We start from the raw sequence: 19,641 nt of genomic DNA, 5'->3' as shown, positions 1-19,641 counted from the left end.
TGAGAATGAGTTAGGGTTAGAAACAGAGGATTTAGACTTAGGCTAGTGTGGCTGGAGAGAAGAGTTGAAGCAAGAAGAGCTAAATAACGACGCAGGAAAAGAGGAAAGGATAAAAAGATGGAACAGGCAGGGAAATATACACCATGATCTGACAGGATAGTGAGTAATGGAGTGATCTGGGAAAAGAGAGAGAACAAAAGCACTAGAGTCAGGATAAATTTTAAAAAAATGTTATAACTAAATACAGTAAATTGTTCCTCTAAACTGCAAGTGTTACCAACTGCTGTCAAGCCAAGTGTAGGTGTGTTCTTGAAATGGTCTTCAAATGCTAAATGTGAATAATAAAATCAACTGCAAATACTTTGTCTTCAAGTCCCCTTTTCTATCCAAAGAGTCCAGATTAAAATTTAAACTGCATCCTTTTTTTAGTATCAAATCTCCTTAGGCAATACAAAATATTTTGTAAATATCATTTGGGAATGAAAAGTACGGTTGTTAATGAAAGGAATGTGATTAAGAAAGCTATCAGTTCAGCCCTGCGAAGATAAGTATAGGAGAAAATCTGAAATTCAAAGCAAGTCTGATCTTAGTGCAATTTTCTTTAAACTGATCTCTTTACAGCAAAGATCTAGTTTTCACAGCACTGAAGTATTTTGCATTTTCACAATAGTGGTAGCCTGCTGGCCACCTTTACTCTTGGGTTGGAATATGTGTATAATTTTTTTGTTAAAGCACTTCCTACATTGCTCAGCAGCAGTCTGAATGAGTCATGGAAATATTAGATAATACTCAAGTCTCATAACTTGCATTTACTAAACATGCATTGAAGAATATCATTAGACTCTAGGACCACACTTTCCCCCACTTCAATTTGTCACTATATATAAATCTCTATTATTGATTTATAACTTAGCACTAGATACAATAGTTCTTCAAATTAAACTGTACAGATTTTAGGCTTGCTTGATCCAGTTTCATTAAAACGATCGATGCTTTTTGATTGCGTCAATTCAAATGTGTTCAGAGAGACAAGGTGGGTGAGGTAATATCTTTTATTGGACCAACTTTTGTTGTTGAGAGAGAGAAGCTTTCAAGCTTACACAGAGCTCTTCTTCCGATGACCTGATACCTTCTAGGTTGTTTATCTCTACGTGGACTACAACAACATTGCATACTTTGAAGTTCCACTGTAAGTAAAACTGTTAAACACATTTATAGCTTTGAATGCCTTGGGACTAGAAGTTGTTCGTAACTCTGAACGAAACATTATGGTCGTTCTTTCAAAAGTTTACAACTGAACATTAACTTAATACAGCTTTGAAACCGTACTATGCAGAATTAAAATGCTCCTTTCAATCATCTTAACTTCTGTGAAACAAGCACAGAAACAGTTTCCTTACCTTGTCAAATCTTTTTTTAAACTTTCCCTTTATTTTTTTTAGTAGTTTACATATAACACAGTTCTGTACTGTATTTGTGCTTTTTGGGGGGGGAGGGAAGGTGTCTCTGCTGTGGCCTGATTGCTTACTTCTGGTTCCAAATGAAGTGTGTGATTGACCAGTCAGTCTGTAACTCTGGTGTTCATAACTCTGGGTTCTATTGTACATGAAGTCCTTAATGCAGATTTGTGCCTAATAGTGTCGCAAAACACTTTAAGATTAAGTGCACACATGCAGTAATTTATCAATACCTCCTTTTAGGGTCTGCGTTTCTCAAAGCAAAACTTGAAAAGCTCAGGTTTGGTTTGTCTAGATTTTGGTTAGGCCTTGCAAGACAAAGGAAGAATCTGAAATGCACATGTACAGGTGGAGTTCATATTTTATTACTTTATTCAAATCGGGAGACAACACTTTCCAGACTGAAATAAATAAATTTACCAGTAGTAGTAATCTGTGAAAAATCTGATTGGTTATATCTATAACAGACATTTGATAGCTTTAATAATGGTTAAGGTTGCTAAGCATTTTTAATAGACCTTTGTTTGTTAAACTAATAAACTGTTAATGTAACATGCACATAAAGCATTGGTCTTCAGTGAGAATTTACTTGGTTTGAGAAATTGGCTTTGGTTTGTGATGTGACTGTTTGAATTATATATAGACACACACCTGTGCACTGTAAGTTGAATGCACTGTAGAGTTCAAAAGCTTTGCAAACAGACTAATGCTAAATTCTTTTTTTAAACTCACAGGAAACTAAAGCAAAAAAGCAAAAACAGCAAGAAGCAAAAACAGTAGTACTGTTGTAAAACTAAGCATTCAAATCAGATGATAGCAAGAGTTCCATCCTGTCATGTTTGATTAGCAATGTTGCATAATCTGTTGGGTTTTTTTATGGTGCATTCCATATACCTTGATAAGTAATATAGTATGACTTAAGGCTTGCATTTAACAAGGGAAGGCATTGAAAATACTATATATGAAATTATGACAATTAACATTTCCAGAATAACTTTAGCTTTGGAATGTTCTAAGTCTTGTACGCTTTACATTGCTTTAACGATCTTGCATGTACTATAGCATTAATTTCAGATGAATGCTCATTCACTCCTAACACAACTCATTTTTATAGCTTTTTCAGTCTAAACTATCCACTGCCATATATGAATAAGAAATAGTGGGAGTTTTGACAGCCTTTTTTTCATCTAACATACAAGTTCAAAGCAGTCACACACTTGAGAGCCAAATGGGTCTTAAGTGACCTAGTTAGACTCCTGAGTTTCCACCTTCTTGTTCAGCCACTGAAGCATATGTTAGATCAAATATCTTTGTCCACATCTCTTTGAGGTGAGAAGCTCATAAAACTTCATTAAATATAAAATCTGTCTTCAGATGTGCTGAGACTTACTTTTTCCCTCACTCTGTCCAGACTCAATATCCCTGTCTTGGATGACTTTACTCGAGCCTCTGTTTGTTCTTAGGACTCTTGTATTTTGGAGATGCTGATATTATGTAGGGGTTTTTCAGTCTATTGTTTCTTACTGCTTCCATCTTTCCTTCCTTCCTTCCTGTGTCATTCCTCATTCTGAATAGACGCTTCTGAATTACGCAAACTTGATTTACGCAAACGAGAGCTTACGGAAAAACTTCCGTAAGCTAGAAATAGGAGGTGGAGGGGGGTTTTGGGGTGTGTGGCTTTTTTTGTATGTTTGTTTTTTGTTGGTGTAATGGCCAGAGATACAGTTCTGACTTATGCAAGGCATTCTGGAACGGAATGCTTGCATAAGTCAGGGAGTGTCTGTATATGAAGAATCTGGAACTGTGCCTGGTACCTTGTAGGTTATTTATCCCTATCTGGGCACACAAACACCCTCTCCAGACTATCTGTGATCCTGTTTCAGAGGGGAAGACAGCATGTTTTTTCTGTGCTTATGACCTGACATCATTGTCCATCTCCCTTTCGCTTTTTCCAGGTTCAGCCAAAAAGTTCTCTGAACGAAATTCATGTTGCTCTGAACTAAAGAATAGCCTAGTGATAGTGCAGAAACTCATAATAGAAGCAAACATGTCTAGACTACTAAACACAGACAGTGTATTATTGTGTGCTGTATAAAAGAGAGTGAAGACAGTCCCTGCCCAGATCTTGTAATCCATTATAGAATGCACAGTCTGTAAACGTAGTGCCAAAATAAAGTCTGATTACTTTTCATAGTGAAATCCTTCCTCTTGCGTTTCAGAGCAACCTTTCTGTCTGGTCAGTATGCGGTCACGTGTCCCCAGAGTGTTCAGTGTAACCAGAGACACTTTCTCTGCATGGTTTGAATTTTTAAAGTTAGTATCAGGTCTCCCGTATAACCTGGCTAGCCCCTCCTCTGGACAAAACACATGCTACTAGGTTTTTCATTTTCTTTTAACCTCAAAACAATGTTAATATTTTCCTGATTCACACCTGTCTGAACATAACTCTCTCCCTTCTGTAAGTCCCCATATTCAATGGATCCTTTCCAATAAACATTTCTTCTCCAGGGGGTTCCAGGTCATGGTGGGCGCTCTGCAGGGGCGGTCCAGATGCAGGGAGTGAGAGGCTTGGCGGGATGAGGATTCAGGTGCAGGGGGTTCTGAGTGTGTGTGGGGTGCTGGATGCAGGTGGGTTGGGCAGATGCTCTAGAGTGACTCCTGCCCCCTGAGACCGAGGAGCGATGGGGGGGCGGAGGGGATGTGCAGAGCTTCCCCCAACCAGGGAGGTCCCCTGGGGGTTGGCCCCAGCTGCTCTAGGGAAAGAGGAAGTCCCATTACCCCCACCCCCTTAGCAGCTGAGCCAGGTGCTGAATTCCGATTCCCCCAGGAGTAATTCACTCGGTCACTCACCTGGGCTGTATACTGTATGCTAGGGAAGCAGCTCAGTTGCCTGGCTCTCCTTGCCCCCTGCCCTCCCCTTACACAGAGAACACCTGGGTGGCATCACTGCTCCCCCGCCCCCCGAACGTTGCTCTGTGGCTCCCTAGGGGCTAGGGGGGGGGAGAGCAGAAACTGAAGATACTTTGTGCCTGCCAGTCAGTTCCCCACATGGGATGTGCAGTGAATCAACAGGAGCAGCTCTCCTGCCCTTCCCTTACGCAGACCATGTGGGGGAAACTGCCCAGCAGGGTACAGAGCTCCTGATGTCACCACTAGTCCTGTCCTACATTCCTCCGCAGGGAGGAAGCAGGGCTAAGGGAGAAATCTGGGTACCCTCCCCTTCCCAATGCATTGCTTCTGCAACATATCTGGGTGCAGATAGGGAGATGCCCCCCTATCTGCACCCATGCAATTACTGAGTTTACTCTCACAGTTGTACTGGTTGAATGCAAACTAGATACACAGTTGTACACCTTGTTTGAGACACTCCCTTAACTATTAAACCTAATTAACTACTTTAACACCCACATTGAGATAACTAGGGACAGTTCACACCTCTCAGCTGTTTCAAACTAAATTGATGTTTATTTCCCAAATGCAAACTGATGTAACCTTCAACCCTAAGGATTTAAAACTTTCTTAAATTATAGTTTGTAGTCTATGCTTAAAAATTAGATGGACTTTGCTATGTTGCTTAGAGCTATGAAAAAGTTTTGTGCCCTCAGCTCCATAGTTAGATCAATCCAACCCCTGGTATAAATGCAGCTAAAATTCAACTGAAGAATTTTCTGTCAACCTAGCTACCAGCTCTTAGATTGACAGATGTGGATATCTGCGAACCATTTTTGCAAATCAGATGCAGATACAAATTTTGTATCCCTGCAGGGCTCTACTCATGTACTTTGTCCTTTGTAAGCTTCGTTGTGCTTCTTTGAGACAGCTGTTTTGACAATTCATGGTAGTTGTGATAGCTTGTTTCTGACCCCATTGATGTCTTTGAAGGTGAAGCCATGGGCTAAGAACTACTGAATGGAATGGAACACATGAGTGAAATACTCATGGTGGTCTGACCTATTGAAGAGGCAGGCAGATGCACTCTGCACAAGCTAGAGCCTTTGCAATGCTTCTGTATGGATTTCTCTGGCCCGGAGGAAATTATGCTTCCTAGCAAGTTGGAGATGAAAGAAGTTACTCTTTGCCAGTGATGCTACCTGGTTATTGAGGCCTGTTACTAAGACTCCAAGGCTGCATACTGCTTTTAGGAGGAAGACACCTTTGAGAGGGAAGTCAGCATCTTGACTAGTTCTTCAGAATGTTTCCCTCTTCTTACAAACATCTCTTCAGTTATGCCTGGGTTTAGTGTTAGCCATTTCATCCAGATGATGATTCATAGAAGGCATTGTGACATCCCTGTGATTGTGTTGGTTATACCTGTGGAAAATAATGCAGCTAAATAATTTTGTCATATTGTTGACATCTTGCTACATCTCCAAACAGTGATATGGTAGATATTGATGGGATTGTGCAGGTGAAGTTTTTTGGGGAAGAGGAGTAATTGCCCCGCACTACATGCTCCTTTTGGAGAGAGATGATTTCATGGTACACCTCCACCCTGACATAATGGGCTCCTCAGGAGCAAAAAAAATCTTACCGTGTTATAGGTGAAACTGCGATATATCGAACTTGCTTTGGTCACAAGCATTTCCATTATTAATAGTCACTTCCCACCCCCTGACTGACCCCTCAAAATCCCCGACCCATCCAACCCCCCCACCTCCGCTCCCTGTCCCCTGACTCCCTCGACCCCTATCCACACCCCTGACTGCCCTGCCCCCAAACCTTTGAACTATCCAACCTCTCCTCCCCACCCCCCGAGACTCTCTGCCCCTTGTCCAACACCTCAGCCCTGGCCCAGCACTCTTAACACGCCGCTCAGAGCAGCGTGTCAGAGCCTGACGCGTTGATTTGCCAGAGCGCGCAGCCCCGCTCCCCAGAGCCCTGCTTTACCACATTCTATCCGAATTCGTGTTATATCAGGTCGCATTATATCGGGGTAGAGGTGTAATGCTGTAACATCTATCCTAGTTATGTCCTGTAAGCAGGTCAGTAGTAGTTTGTGCTGTGTGTCAAAAACTATCTGAAACCTGATTAAAAGGATTTAGGAATCAAGACATCTACCAATATCCTAACTGTCAGGGTACTTAAGCAATGGAATAAATTGCCTAGGAATCTCCATCATTGGAGACTTTTAGGAGCAAATTAGACCCATACCTGTCAGGGGTGGTCTAGATAATAATTAATGCTATGATTGCAGGGGACTGGACTAGATGACCTCTCGAAATTCCTTCCAGTTGTATGATTCTGTGTATCGCTTGGCTGCCACCACTTGCTGACTTTGGCTAAGATAAGTGTCACTGGAAAGCTACATTTATCTAGGCTTCGCAAAAAGATCTCAGATTTTATTTCTGAACAATTATGTAATAGACAATATCTAATTTGCAATTTGTAGAACTGGTTAAATTTCACAAACAGTACGTTATGAATAATATCCTTTCCTTAAAAAAAAAAAAGCGGGGAGTACTTGTGGCACCGTAGCCACAAGTACTCCCCGTTCTTTTTGCTGATACAAACTAACACGGCTACCACTCTGATCCCTTCTTTAGTGGAGCTCACAGGAATTGGTCCTCATGGACAGCACTTGATTGGATATGCTTTATTGACTGAACTCTAGCTAATCAACCGAATAGGTAGTGCAGAAATCAGATTACCTTATCCTAACACTAATCTTCATGGGCTTTATCTTCAAAACATTTATCTTTTTTTGTGAAAATATAAATGCTTTTCTGCATCATAGTACTCCAGATGAGGAAACTGCCCTCATACATAGGATACAAGACTAAGGGCTTGTCTACATTTGACATTTATTGAGGGATAACTTACTTTTCTTTAGTGACTTCTGTCCAGATACAGAATCTTCTAGTGCGAGTCGTCTGGCATTTTAACGTACGTTATTGAACCCACTTAAAAAACCCACTTCTAGGGAAGTGGGATGAGTGTACCCGCCATGAAGTAAGTGTGGATGCATCTCCGTCCTGAACAACTGTTGCATATCTCCAAGTCCTTCCACTTCTATCATACACAGCTTTGCCCTTTACCTGGATTATTGTTTTGTTTACCGATATACCCGCTACTCTTCCAGAGTTATCATGAATGGATGTCGCTTTCCTATTTAAAAGCTGGTATGCAGCCAAGTGCTGTCCTTTGTGGTTCCAGCTCATGGGGATTCACATACCTGTTATGACTGCTCCATCAGGAGTATGCCTTGTGCTTAGCATTGTCCTATGCAGATGTCCTGGACTTCGTTGCCCTCTGGAGAGTGGAGTGTGTACAGGCTCATCTGAATTCTAGCCACTGCAGTCAAAAAATCCCAGAATGCATAACCGTGATGGAGCAATAAACCATAGGCTGTCCCACCAGAATACTTAGCACTTATTTTGAAACTTTGCTGTACTGTGTGACTGCATTGATACAAGGAAAAAGTACCTTAATCATCTTAACAGTGCAGTATTGTGCACTGCTCACATCAGTTGTTGCAGATAACAGATAGATACACAAACACTGCAAAAAGTTTCTAGTGCAGACATGCCCTAATGCTATCCCCAGTCTAGCTGATGTTCCTGGAGGTTCAGGCTTCAGAGACTGTTGCACAGAGAACTGTATCAAAGCTGGAATGAAGGGGACAATGTCTGCGTTTGATATCCTCCTGAAGCACAGTCTGATTTTTTTGGTTGCTTGGTATGGAATGCCAAAGGTTTTTATTTTTAACTTTTTGCAGGTATAACAGCTGTAGTAGGTATTTTGGGTTGCTTTGGTTCAGAGACTGCAAGCAATCTTTCTGTATTGAGAACTGTCCAGAACCTGAGATGAAACTGCAAATCCATAGAGCCCCAACAGAAAATTCCATAGTTTCTCCATCAGTTCCTATGAACGATGACTGAAACGAGGTAACTTCTAGCTGATAAATATGAGTTTAGAGGGTTAAGATGACTCGGAGGTTGCCATTTGTCTAGGAACAGTTGAAGTATATCTCTTTTTTTCCCTAGGGCCATCAGGCAAGGAGAAAAGGGTACCTAATCTGCTCCAAAATAAATGGGAAGGAAGCAGTAGATTCATACACAAGGTACTAGATTAAAACATTCTAATATTAAAAACTATAAATCTACTTTTAATTGTCACCTGCTGTCCAGGCTTTTCAGAAGAAGATAACCTGCACTCTGAAAAATGTGCGTCTATTCCTCTCCCAACTTTTCAGTAAGTCTAATGTAGAGGTCAGGCTTGAGTAGAAGGATGGGTGGTCTGGGCCAGGGAATAAGGCTAAAGAAAAGGAGACAGATCAGTCACTTTTTGGGATGCAGTTTACCTTAATGTAAAATTCCTGCATACTACCAGTAAAGACCCTTGGACTACTTGAGGATACAACATATCTGCTTAAATTAACCTTCAGAGATGTTTCTTAAAAATGACCTTGTGCCGTCTTTCTGTCTGATGTAGACAGAAGGCCTGACTTGTTTGAAAGTGTCTTTTCTTGTTTTTTCTTACAAAGTAAGGAATGTAAAGTCTGATCCTTCCTTATTTTTCCAGGAAGATATCCTGGATGTCTGAGATGTGTATTTTGAACTCATTCCTTAATTGAGGCAGTGAGAAGCGTAAATCTTTAGCAGACAATTAGTTTCTCAAATTTATATCTGTTAATAACTGAAATTATCAAGGTATCAGACTGTTAAACTACTTGTTAACAATAGTTGTCACACTCAGGTGTGTTGCCATTTCATACCAGGTTTCTCAAGCAGATGCAAGTTGAATTTCTAATACAGAAAACATTCTTTTGGGGAAAACCTTTCAGGTTGTCCTTTTTGATCTTTTATAAGGCTTTTTTTTTTTTTTCTTTGTAGATCACCTTTAACTAAAAAGGCCATCTTGTTTTGCCTGCTTCTCTTCACAGGACTGCAGCTATACATTTGAGAGACTCTAGCTCACCCCTTTTAAAGGCAGTCCGATGAAGTGAGCTGTAGCTCACGAAAGCTTATGCTCAAATAAATTTGTTAGTCTCTAAGGTGCCACAAGTACTCCTTTTCTCTTGTAAGTGTTTCAGTTTGTGTTAACTGATGGACGTAAACTTTCAAAAATCCACGGCTGTTCCCATTGATTTAAGTGAATAATTTTTTTGGTCCTAATTTTGCCAACTGCCTGCTAGCGAGCCACAAGTAATCTCCACAGAATAAATTAACCTTCATAGCTACAATTTTGAAACAGAGAAAGTTGTTTTAAATAGTCTTAATTGTTATGTATGTTAAACTTTGGCTTCAGTAGTCTAGGAAAACTAAAAATAAGATCATGTTTGTCCATCAGAAGGAAAGCTGGCTGGTGTGTGCACATGAACTAAGCACACAGGAATTGCAGAGCTGGCTGTGTGTACATGTGCGACTGTGTCTGTGTTCTGAAAAATGGGAACTGTAATTCTTCATCAGTTATAGCAATACTCTCTCCTGTTGATGAAGCGTCAACACTGGGGGAAAATAGTTCAGTTTTCTTTATGTTCGTGTGTGTGGAGGTTTGATGCAATGTTGGTCTGCTTTAGTGAATTACTGGAGTTGCTGCCTGTAGACAAACTTTGTTGGTTTAAAAGCACTTCTGCATTTCTGAATTCTTCAGTTTCATTTAATTGTTTCAAGCTTCCATTCATGATACAATAAACACACACGAGTAGCTGTTGTTTTTCTCCCTCTTCCATTAGCTGTCATCTTCTGGCTTGAATTTTTTTCCATGATTGCCTTACCTTGCTTTTTTTACAAGTTTGACTACCTTTTATGTCTTCTGTCCCAGCACTCAATACTTTTTGCTGCTGACCTGCAAAGGATTCCTGGTGCTTTATTTGGGATGTCTATACAGCAAAGAAAAACCTGCAGCTAGCCATGCCAGCCGACTCTGGGATCCTGCAGCGTGGAAGGGTTCCAGAGCTTGGGCTCCAGCCCAAACCCAAAAATCTACACAGCCCCTCAGCCAGAGCCCTGCAAGCTAGAGTCAGCTGGCAGTTTTTCTTGGCTGTGTAAACATACCCTTTGCCTTGTTAGATGCTGATAAATAACATCACCATTTTGCATGTAGGTTCTTTTGGGTCTGGATACAAGTATCTGTATTTATATGCCTGGATATGAGTTTTTAATTTTGTGTTTGTGCCAGGAGGTATTTCTCTTCCTTTGTGCTTAGCTTGACAAGACTCAGGCATACTGTTTGTTGTTCCTTCTTATTTTGACCTTTAATAAATTTCCAACTGGCTTTCTTGGTTGAGTCACAATCTCTTATTAGAATACTGGGCGCAAACTAACCTTAGTTTGCAACAGCTGTGGTTCCTTTGGTTTTCCAGTTAACCAATAGTTCTCCACAAGGGCTCCTAATGCATGTTAGGTGAAGCTGTTCATTGTGACTCCAGGGGGGCAAGGGAGCATTGTGAACTGCCTGTGCAGGAAGGATTATGTTCTTTGATCTTGGGAGGCTACAGTAAGGTTGCACTAATCATGCTGAGTACCACTAAGGCTAGTGTAATCAATATTAAGACCTTCTCTGGGACTCTCATCTGGGTTGTACTGTGTGTATGACTCTTAATTGAAATATGCCATGTTCAGTTTGCGTAAAGGATTTCTCTCTGAGCTTCTGGAGTCACTTTCTGTGAGATCTCTTTAATAGTGACAGTGCTCTTTAGGTGTAACTTACATATTTTACTCCCTTGTTTGTTTATTACATTATAGTTACTAAAATATAAAGCTTCATGGCACTAGAAAGATGCTACATAACTTCAATACTAATGCTATAGTTCTGACAGATTTGTCTTGTATGGAGACCATAGTGGATGTGTAACTTTGGGAGCGGGGAGTTGGGGAAATTAATTTTACTTGAGAAATTGCTACCTACTTGTGCTGTTACCTGTGCTAAAGGTACTAATGGCAGTGATGCTGGCTTTTTATTTAATATCTTTTTTACTCAGTCCTGAACTGGATACTAGTTGGGTTCCCAGCACAGAGATTTAATCTTCATTTTAAAAGAACTGCACAGTTTCACGTTATGGGTGCCAGCCACCAACTTAAACATAAACATGGTGGACAAATGACCTATAAGAACGACTGCCAAACTTGGTCTGTTTTAAAAGGGAAAAAAGTCACACTTCTGCCTAGAATTTTTTTTACCTAAGGTTATTAATAATTGAAATATTAGAAGGAAAATATCTCTTCAGTTTCATTTCGTGTTTGACAGCGCTCTTATTCAGATCTTTCACAAACCAGAAGAGTAACACCTTTTTTAAATTAGGAAAATTACTAATATTGCAAAGACTATTGTAAAACTACAAATATTGCATGAGGTGTTGGGGCCTCAGGTTCTAGCTCTGGTCTGAAATTTATTTCAAGTGGATGGTGTCCTTTTAAATATCCCTATCTCTTCTCTCTTGCAAACTGAAAAGTTAATTTTTTTTCCCCCTGCCTCTTGAACAGAATAGTGCTTTGCAGATCTCTGAGGTAATCTAGTGTTTACATTTAAGAAAGTCATTCTGTAAATGGTACTAACGTATTAAAGTTCTTTTCAAAGGAACAATGACTCTTCTTTTGTTTTAGGAAATACACATAAAGGAACCCATAGAAAAGGAAGTAAACCTTCACTTGTTACCAGGTAACTGCTGTGTTACATTGTGTATTGAATTTAGAATTCAAAATTATGTCGTTTATATAGCCACATCTTCATAAGAAAATATTCTCATTTGTTTGGTGCAGTAAACGCTCAAGAGACACCGGTATCTTGAGTAGTAAAATAGAGGATGAGAGGTAAGTAACCATACAGGCTGAATGTTCTGTTTTGCATCTGCATGGATTGTTCTAAAATGCAAAGTTGGTATTTCTGTTGAACCTTGAGTACTGTGTTTATAGGTGTCCTGCATGGGGAAAAATTGTGCCCAGGTTTTACGTTTCTTTATTTTATAAAGAAGACTTAGAAGGAATTTAGGAAAATATATAATATTAGAAATGTAGGTCATGTCTTGGCTGAAAGCCTGACTGGAGAACTAGAGCAATGACCTCAAGAAAACAGTGCAAGTTGAGCTATTGAAAAGATTTTTAGTTACAGTTCAAAATTACTCTTACACTTTTGGGGTTTTTTTACACCTATTCAACTTCAGTGACTAACCTTTTAGATAAAAAGCCTTTGGTAAAGGTAATCCCTTTTTCCCCTTTGATTAAGATGTTAGGAATCACAATAAACATCCCTAAGACCTTCCAAATGTTCTCCAACAAAAATGGGAGAATGTAGCAGTAATAAAATAAAATCAAGCCTTTGCATTCTTCATAAAGATGCTAGAAAGGGCATGAGCCCAACTGTTTAGAATTCTTTAGTCCACTTTTAAATCTTTCCTGTATCCAATAAAAAGTCAACAAAAGCTAGTGGAGTTAGTATTAAGCTTGGAGGTCAGTCTTTGCATGTGGGATATAGAGCTTAATTCTGGCCATCACAGATCCATAATGACACGTACAAATGTGGTCTTAAGGCCTTGGAATGTCCTCAGAACCTGTATACTGTTGGTAACCTATCAAATGCATGTCATGATTCCCAGCCAAAACATCATTAAGATAATTTAAATTTGTAGGTAGAAATTGATGCAAAGCATTAGAATGCTGTAGGTTACAAAAACTTGACAGTGAGAGAAATCGTAATTGAGACTTGATTTCATGGAGGTTTCGGAGTAGCAGCTGTGTTAGTCTGTATTTGCAAAAAGAAAAGGAGTACTAGTGGCACCTTAGAGACTAATCTCCCGAGACACTCGGTGCAATCCCTGTCTACAGCACAGGGAGGCAGCATTACTTTAAGCTTCTCCAGAATTATGCCTCCAATTTGAATCTGGAGCAGCCACTTGGATTGGACCCACCCTTACATCTAAACTCAATATATTGCTTAGATGTAACTGTCCACAAGGGTACAAATTGTAATATATGGACATTTGTCCATTAGAAATTAAGATCAGCTGTTCATTTCAAAGGCCATTGATTGGTTTTTTGGTTTAAACTTGAACCAGTAATCTAAAGATAGAATGCCCAGGTGAGAAGACATCAGTCCCATGAGCCATTTTCTCTGATTTTTCTGGCACTTCTGTGACATGGTAAACTCAGCCAACCAATGCATAGGAAGTTTGGACTCAAAGTTAATGTTGAGTTGGAGATTGAATAGATGACTTTGTGTCTTAATATCTGAATGTTCCATTATGCTGCAAGCTAAGACTGTTTATTTCAATCAGGTGAATTGCTGCTCTGTGAGGCAAACACAGTATTAAAGTGTGTACAAGAAGATGGGTCAAATCGTGGAGCCTGCGGGAAACTCATTTGCACAAACTTCAAGATTGCTTTTCTTGGTGACGAATCTGCTTCAGATGATAACGTAGGAAGACAAACTTCATTTGGCTAAGTCTTGTGAATGTACTTCTCAGTAGCAAGTAATATACACTGCCTCTATGCAGCCTTTTTTCCCTTCCCCATTAGAGGGAATGTTTTATAAAGAAATGAAAAGGAAAGCTTTGTAGCAAGCCTTGAGCACCACAAACTCACTAAACCCAGTTTGTACACTCACTGTCCCCACAGGACCCTCTGTGGCACGTAATGATTAGCAACAGCAGTCTCTTTCTTAGTCATGACAGATAACTTTTATTTCTTGAGTCCATCTCTTCTGTGAGAGGTCACAATTTTCTCTTCAAAAGCACCAATTGAGTCAGAACAGAGTGCTATGATAAAACTAATGCTGTCCTGTTTCTAGGTGAAGTCTCAGTCTCTAGTTCTCATGGCCTGTTTTAGAACTACTACCACACTATTGAAAATTGTTCCTGAGAATAATGCATTTTTATATTATAATGCTCCCAAGTTTTAGGGAAAAGATTAAGTCCATGGCTATATTGCAAGTGGGGATGGGTTTGACTAAAAGCATTCTTTTGAATAGATCAGTGCAAGCCCCTGTGGGCCCTCTTTTAACAAATTTAAACCTGGTTTATATCAATTCCTTGTGAGTTGGTAAGGAATCTGTATAGGTCAAGCTTAAATCTATTTGAGTGTCCACACAGGGGCTTTTACTGGTTTAATTACATCTTAAAAACACTGCTTTAATTAAAAAATAAAATACATCTTTATTTAGACCCATGAAACTTGTAATGTAGAGTCTAGCCTTAGTTATTTATCTGGCCCCATTACTATAGTGTTTGCCCCGCAATCTTTTATCCTCAAACCCTTGTGAGGTACAGAGCTACTAGCCCTAATTTATAGATGCAGAACTGAGGCACGGAGGAGCCTGGTCTACACTACGAAGTTAGCTTGACGTAAGTTGCCATGCATCAACCTATTTGTGCATGTGTCTGCATGCAAATTTGTGTCCTGCTGATGTAAGCACCTTGTTTTGCTGTGTTGTCGTAACCACCTCCTTGAATAACATTGAACCCTGGTCGACCTACTGAGATCAATGCAGCGTAAAGGTAAACACTGCATGACCTGTGTCAACCCTGACAGTTGTTCAGCAGCTGTCACATAGTGCAACAGTTGTGAACTCGACTGCCAGGGGTCATGGAGACTAGAAGCCTTCCCACCCCCAACCCCCGGCATGTATTTTTGAAATGCCTTTCATGATTGTGCTCCTTTGTTGTGGGCAGTTGCCCAACCAAACATGCTGGCCCTACGCCCTAGATGCGCTCCTGCCTGGAGTAGACAGGAGATGTTGGATCTCCCGGGCCTGTGGGGGAAAGAGGCTATTGGACCAGCTGTAGAAATGTAGACTTCTACAGGCAGATGCAGGCAAAGGAGTACATCAGGGATCCGCTGCAGTGCTGCATGAAAGAGAAGGAACTTCAGCAACATGCCACAAGGCAAGGGAGTGCAACAGATCTGTGCTGAGCTGTAGACATATCTCTTTAACAATGAGCTGTATGTGTTCTTAAAGGTGTGTAGTGGGCCTTCACTGATATCAATATGGGCTGGTCAGTGAAGTGCCCCCAGTGATCCACCAGTGCTTGCATAACCATAGAAAAATAGCCTTTTCTGTTCATGTACTCTGTGGTGTTGCCGGTTGTTAGAGTGGGGTTGACACTTGCTTCTCCACAGTCAAGGCTGCTCTCATTCTGGTGTCCCTGTCCTGGAGGGCTGGAGCAAGCTTGGCATACAGATCCAGGAATGTGGCTTTTCAGATTCAAAAATTCTACAGCCACTGCTCATCATTCCAAGGCTACGTTATGATGCAATCCCACCAGTCACTGCTTCTCATGCCTAGAAGTAGCACTTCACCATCTGCACTTGCTGCATGAACGCTACCAATAACCTTGAATTGGTGGGTTTTTTTTGTTTTTTTTTGTTTTTTTGCTATGTGGCTCAGCAAACTATCCTCCAAGAAATCGTCATGTCCTGTGGGTCTGCAAGTATAGGAGAATTGTGCCTCCTTTATTTGTAATATTCATGAGAATAGTGCAGAGCTCTGCAGGCTCCATTCTTCTGTCAATAAGGGGGAGACCGAAGACTGGCAATTTTAAATATAAAGTAGGGCTGTCGATTAATCACAGTTAATTGTGTGAGTTAACTCAAAAATTAATTGCAATAGAATACCAATTGAAATTTATTAAACATTTTGGATTTTTTATGTTTTCATATGTATTGTATTCTGTGTTGTAATTGAAATCAAGTGTATTTTTTTTACAAATATTTGCACTGTAAAAAGGATAAACAAAAGAAAAGAAATAGTATTTTTCAATTCCCCTCATACAAGTACTGTAGTGCAATCTTTGTTGTGAAAGTGAAACTTACAAATGTGGATTTTTGTTTTGTTACATAACTGAAATTTCAGAGCCTACAAGTCCACTCAGTCCTCCTTCTTGTTCAGCTAATCGCTAAGACAAACAAACATGTTTGTTTACCTTTACAGGAGATAATGCTGCCCTCTTCTTATTTACAATGTCACCAGAAAGCGAGAACAGGCATTTATTTGCATGGCACTTTTGTAGCCAGCATTGCAAGGTATTTACATGCCAGATATGCTAAATATTCATATGCCCCTTCATGCTTCAGCCATCATTCCAAAGGACATGCTGATGATGCTCGTTTTAAAAAAATAATGCATTAATTAAATTTGTGACTGAACTCCTTGGGGGAGAATTGTATGTCCCCTGCTCTGTTTTACTCGCATTCTGCCATATATTTCATGTTATAGCAGTCTCGGCTGATGACCCAGCACATGTGTTCTTGAACTGAACAACTTTCATTGCAGATTTCACAAAACTGAAAGAAGGTACCAATGTGAGATTTCCAAAGATAGCTACAACGCTTGACCCAAGGTTTAAGAATCTTAAGTACCATCCAAAATCTGAGGTGGGACGAGGTGTAGAGCATGCTTTCAGAAGTCTTAAAAGATTAACGCTCCAATGTGGAAATGACAGAACCTGAACCACCAAAAAAGAAAATTAACCTTGTGCTGGTGGCATCTGACTCATAATGAAAATGAACATGTGTAAATCTGCACTGCTTTGGATTCTTATCGAGCAGAACCTGTCATCAGCATGGACGCATGTCCCCTGGAATGGTGGTTGATGCATGAAGGGACATATGAATGTTTAGTGCAGGGGTGGCCAAGCTGAGCTTGAGAAGGAACCAGAATTTACCAATGAACATTGGCAAAGAGCCACAGTAATATGTCAGAAGCCCCTCATCCGCTATCCCCCTCTAGCTCCCAGCCCCTTCTGTCCACTAGCAGCCCTCCCAATCAGCACCTACGCCTCCTGCCCACCGCAATCAGCTGTTTTTCATGTGTAGGCGGCTCTGGTGGAGAGGGGGGAGGAGCGAGGGCATGGCAGGCTCAGGGGAAGGAGCAGGGACCTTGGGGGAAGGGGTGGAGTGGTGGCAGGACCTGGGGTTGAGCAGTGAGCACCCCACAGCACATTGGAAAGTTAGCATCTGTAGCTCCAGCCTTGGAGTCATTGCCTATGCAGGAGCCGCATATTAACCTCTGAAGAGCCGCATGAGGCCCTGAAGTCACAGGTTGGCCACCCCTGGTTTAGTGCATCTGGCACATAAATATCTTGCGATTCGGGCTACAACAGTGCCATGAGAATGCCTGTTCTCATTTTCAGGTGACATTGTAAACAAGAACCGGGCAGTATTATCTCCTGCGAATGTAAACAAACTTGTTTGTCTGAGTGATTGTCTTAACAAGAAGTAGGACTGCGTGGACTTGCAGGCTCTAAAATTTTACATTGTTTTATTTTTGAATGCAGTTTTTTGTACATAATTCTACATTTTTAAGTTCAACGTTTATGATAGAGATTGCACTACAGTACTTGTATTTTTCAATTCACCTAATACTATTTCTGGTTTTTTACAGTGCAAATACTTGTAATCAAAAATATAAAGTGAGCACTGTACACTTTGTATTCTGTGTTTGTAATTGAAATCAATATATTTGAAAATGTAGAAGATATCCAAAAACATTTAAATAAATGGTATTCTATTATTGTTTTACAGTGCGATTAATCGCAATTACTTTTTTTAATTACTTGACAGCCCCTATTATAAAGTGTGAAAATTATGGGATATGGATGGTATTGTGGGATAGAGAGAGCTACATGTTGAGGTCTGACCTCCCAGCGCTTGTCATTTCTATCTCGCAACACATTATGAAATGTTCCCAAAAGGCATCATGCCAGATGGCAGCACATGGCACACTGGGATACCTACCCATAGTGCTTTACATCAGCCTAAGTGCTCTTGGTAAGTACCTGCTGCACCAACATAATATGCACATGCATGCGTGATATAGAAACTTTGTCATCTGTATGCCAGTGTAACTTGCGTTGACCAAAGTTTGTAGTGTAGACATAGCCTAAGTGACTCGCCAAAGGTCACCTGAGAAGTCTGTAGCAGAGCAAGGAACTTGAACTAAGGTCTCCCAAGACTCCCACGTGTAGTGCTTCAACCACTGCACCATCCTTCTCAAGATGTGTAAGTCAAGGTATTGTCTGAACAGGTCTTGCACAGCTGTGGAGAATCCTTGATTGAGGCTAACTAATTCTGGCTGTTTACACACTTTTTTTTTCCCCCTCCAGCCCAGGAGATCTACAAAACAGTGTAGGGAATTGACATCTTCCCTTAACTTAGTTTACTTGGACTGTGCGCTCTTCAGAGTGGGAATGGCCTTATGTTTGTACAATAAGATCCCAGTCTTTGAGCCTTTGGGTGCTCCAACAATAGAAATAAATAATCCCCTTATCGGCTTTGAAAATCTCAACAGTCCTTTTGTCACCTGGAATCTGGTAGGAATGTTAAGAGTCTCTAGAATGTGAATAGCTGCATGACACATGTTCAGTGTCTGTTTTAAATTAGACATATTAACAATTAAATTCATAAGAAAAAAAATCAAATTTTAATTTGAAGTTAGTACAGCTAAAAACATTTATTTGGAAGACTTACACTTGTAACAGTCTGCGAAAAAAAAATCAACTTTATTACTGCTATGCTGAATATATAGAAGCAACAGAGCACATCTGCCAAAGTGACTTAAAAATTATACTGAATTTAACCAGTTTCATAGAGCACAGTGTTCTTCAGTGACATTGGAACAAAATGACTTCCTTTTTTTCAAATATCTGAGGTTAATCTAGGAACTGAAGCACTGAGTTGGTGTCTGAGAGAGAAATCTGAAGTTATTTTAGATTACTCAGCCAAACCCTCCCCCAAAAATTTTGTACAGTTAATTTTATGAACTAAACTCATTGAAGCAAGATTCTAATTCCATATGTGTCGTGCACGTGTTTCTTGTAGTAGTGTAGTATAGTATACTTGATATGCATGGCAATACATCAGACTAAGATTAAGCCCATTCTGAAAATTAAGTTCTAGTCTAAAAAGTGATTGCAAAGCTGGCATGATTTAATTTCATGTTTGTATAATTGATTTCTGTAATAAATATGCTCAGTTGATGAGCAAAATTCTTTAACTATAAACCCTGCAAACTTGTGTGGGATTTTCTTACTCATGTCACTATCAATAACAAATTCTGCAGACCAGATTTTGCCTGCCTTTAAAGATATTACATAACTGAAGGCTACAAAACAATTTGGAGCAATACAAACTAGTGCAATCTCCCACTCTTGCTTTGAAAAGCCAATTAGTGACAAGTATTTATCTACTTTTTACTTAAGTAAATATATATTTACTGAATACATAGGATATCTCTCTCTAATGGGAAGGTGCCA

The 19,641-nt window shown here is 40.1% G+C and overlaps 1 protein-coding gene across 2 annotated transcripts in view; it reads left to right on the top strand.

Annotated features, from left to right (window-relative positions):
* MTMR12 (myotubularin related protein 12) overlaps positions 1–19,641 on the top strand; it is a 61,560-nt gene that overhangs the window by 6,858 nt on the left and 35,061 nt on the right. The window contains exons 2-4 of one of the 2 annotated variants that reach the window (XM_074952418.1): positions 12,002–12,056; positions 12,158–12,208; positions 13,669–13,808. In XM_074952418.1, coding sequence (XP_074808519.1) covers positions 12,202–12,208; positions 13,669–13,808 — 147 coding nt within the window. In that variant the 5' untranslated portion in view covers positions 12,002–12,056; positions 12,158–12,201. The remainder of the gene's footprint in view (positions 1–12,001; positions 12,057–12,157; positions 12,209–13,668; positions 13,809–19,641) is intronic. The other variant, XM_074952417.1, reaches the window with a different exon arrangement.

Source organism: Natator depressus, chromosome 5 (assembly GCF_965152275.1).
Source record: "Natator depressus isolate rNatDep1 chromosome 5, rNatDep2.hap1, whole genome shotgun sequence".
Classification (NCBI taxonomy): Eukaryota; Metazoa; Chordata; order Testudines; family Cheloniidae; genus Natator; species Natator depressus.
This window is presented reverse-complemented; position numbering and strand designations above follow the sequence as displayed.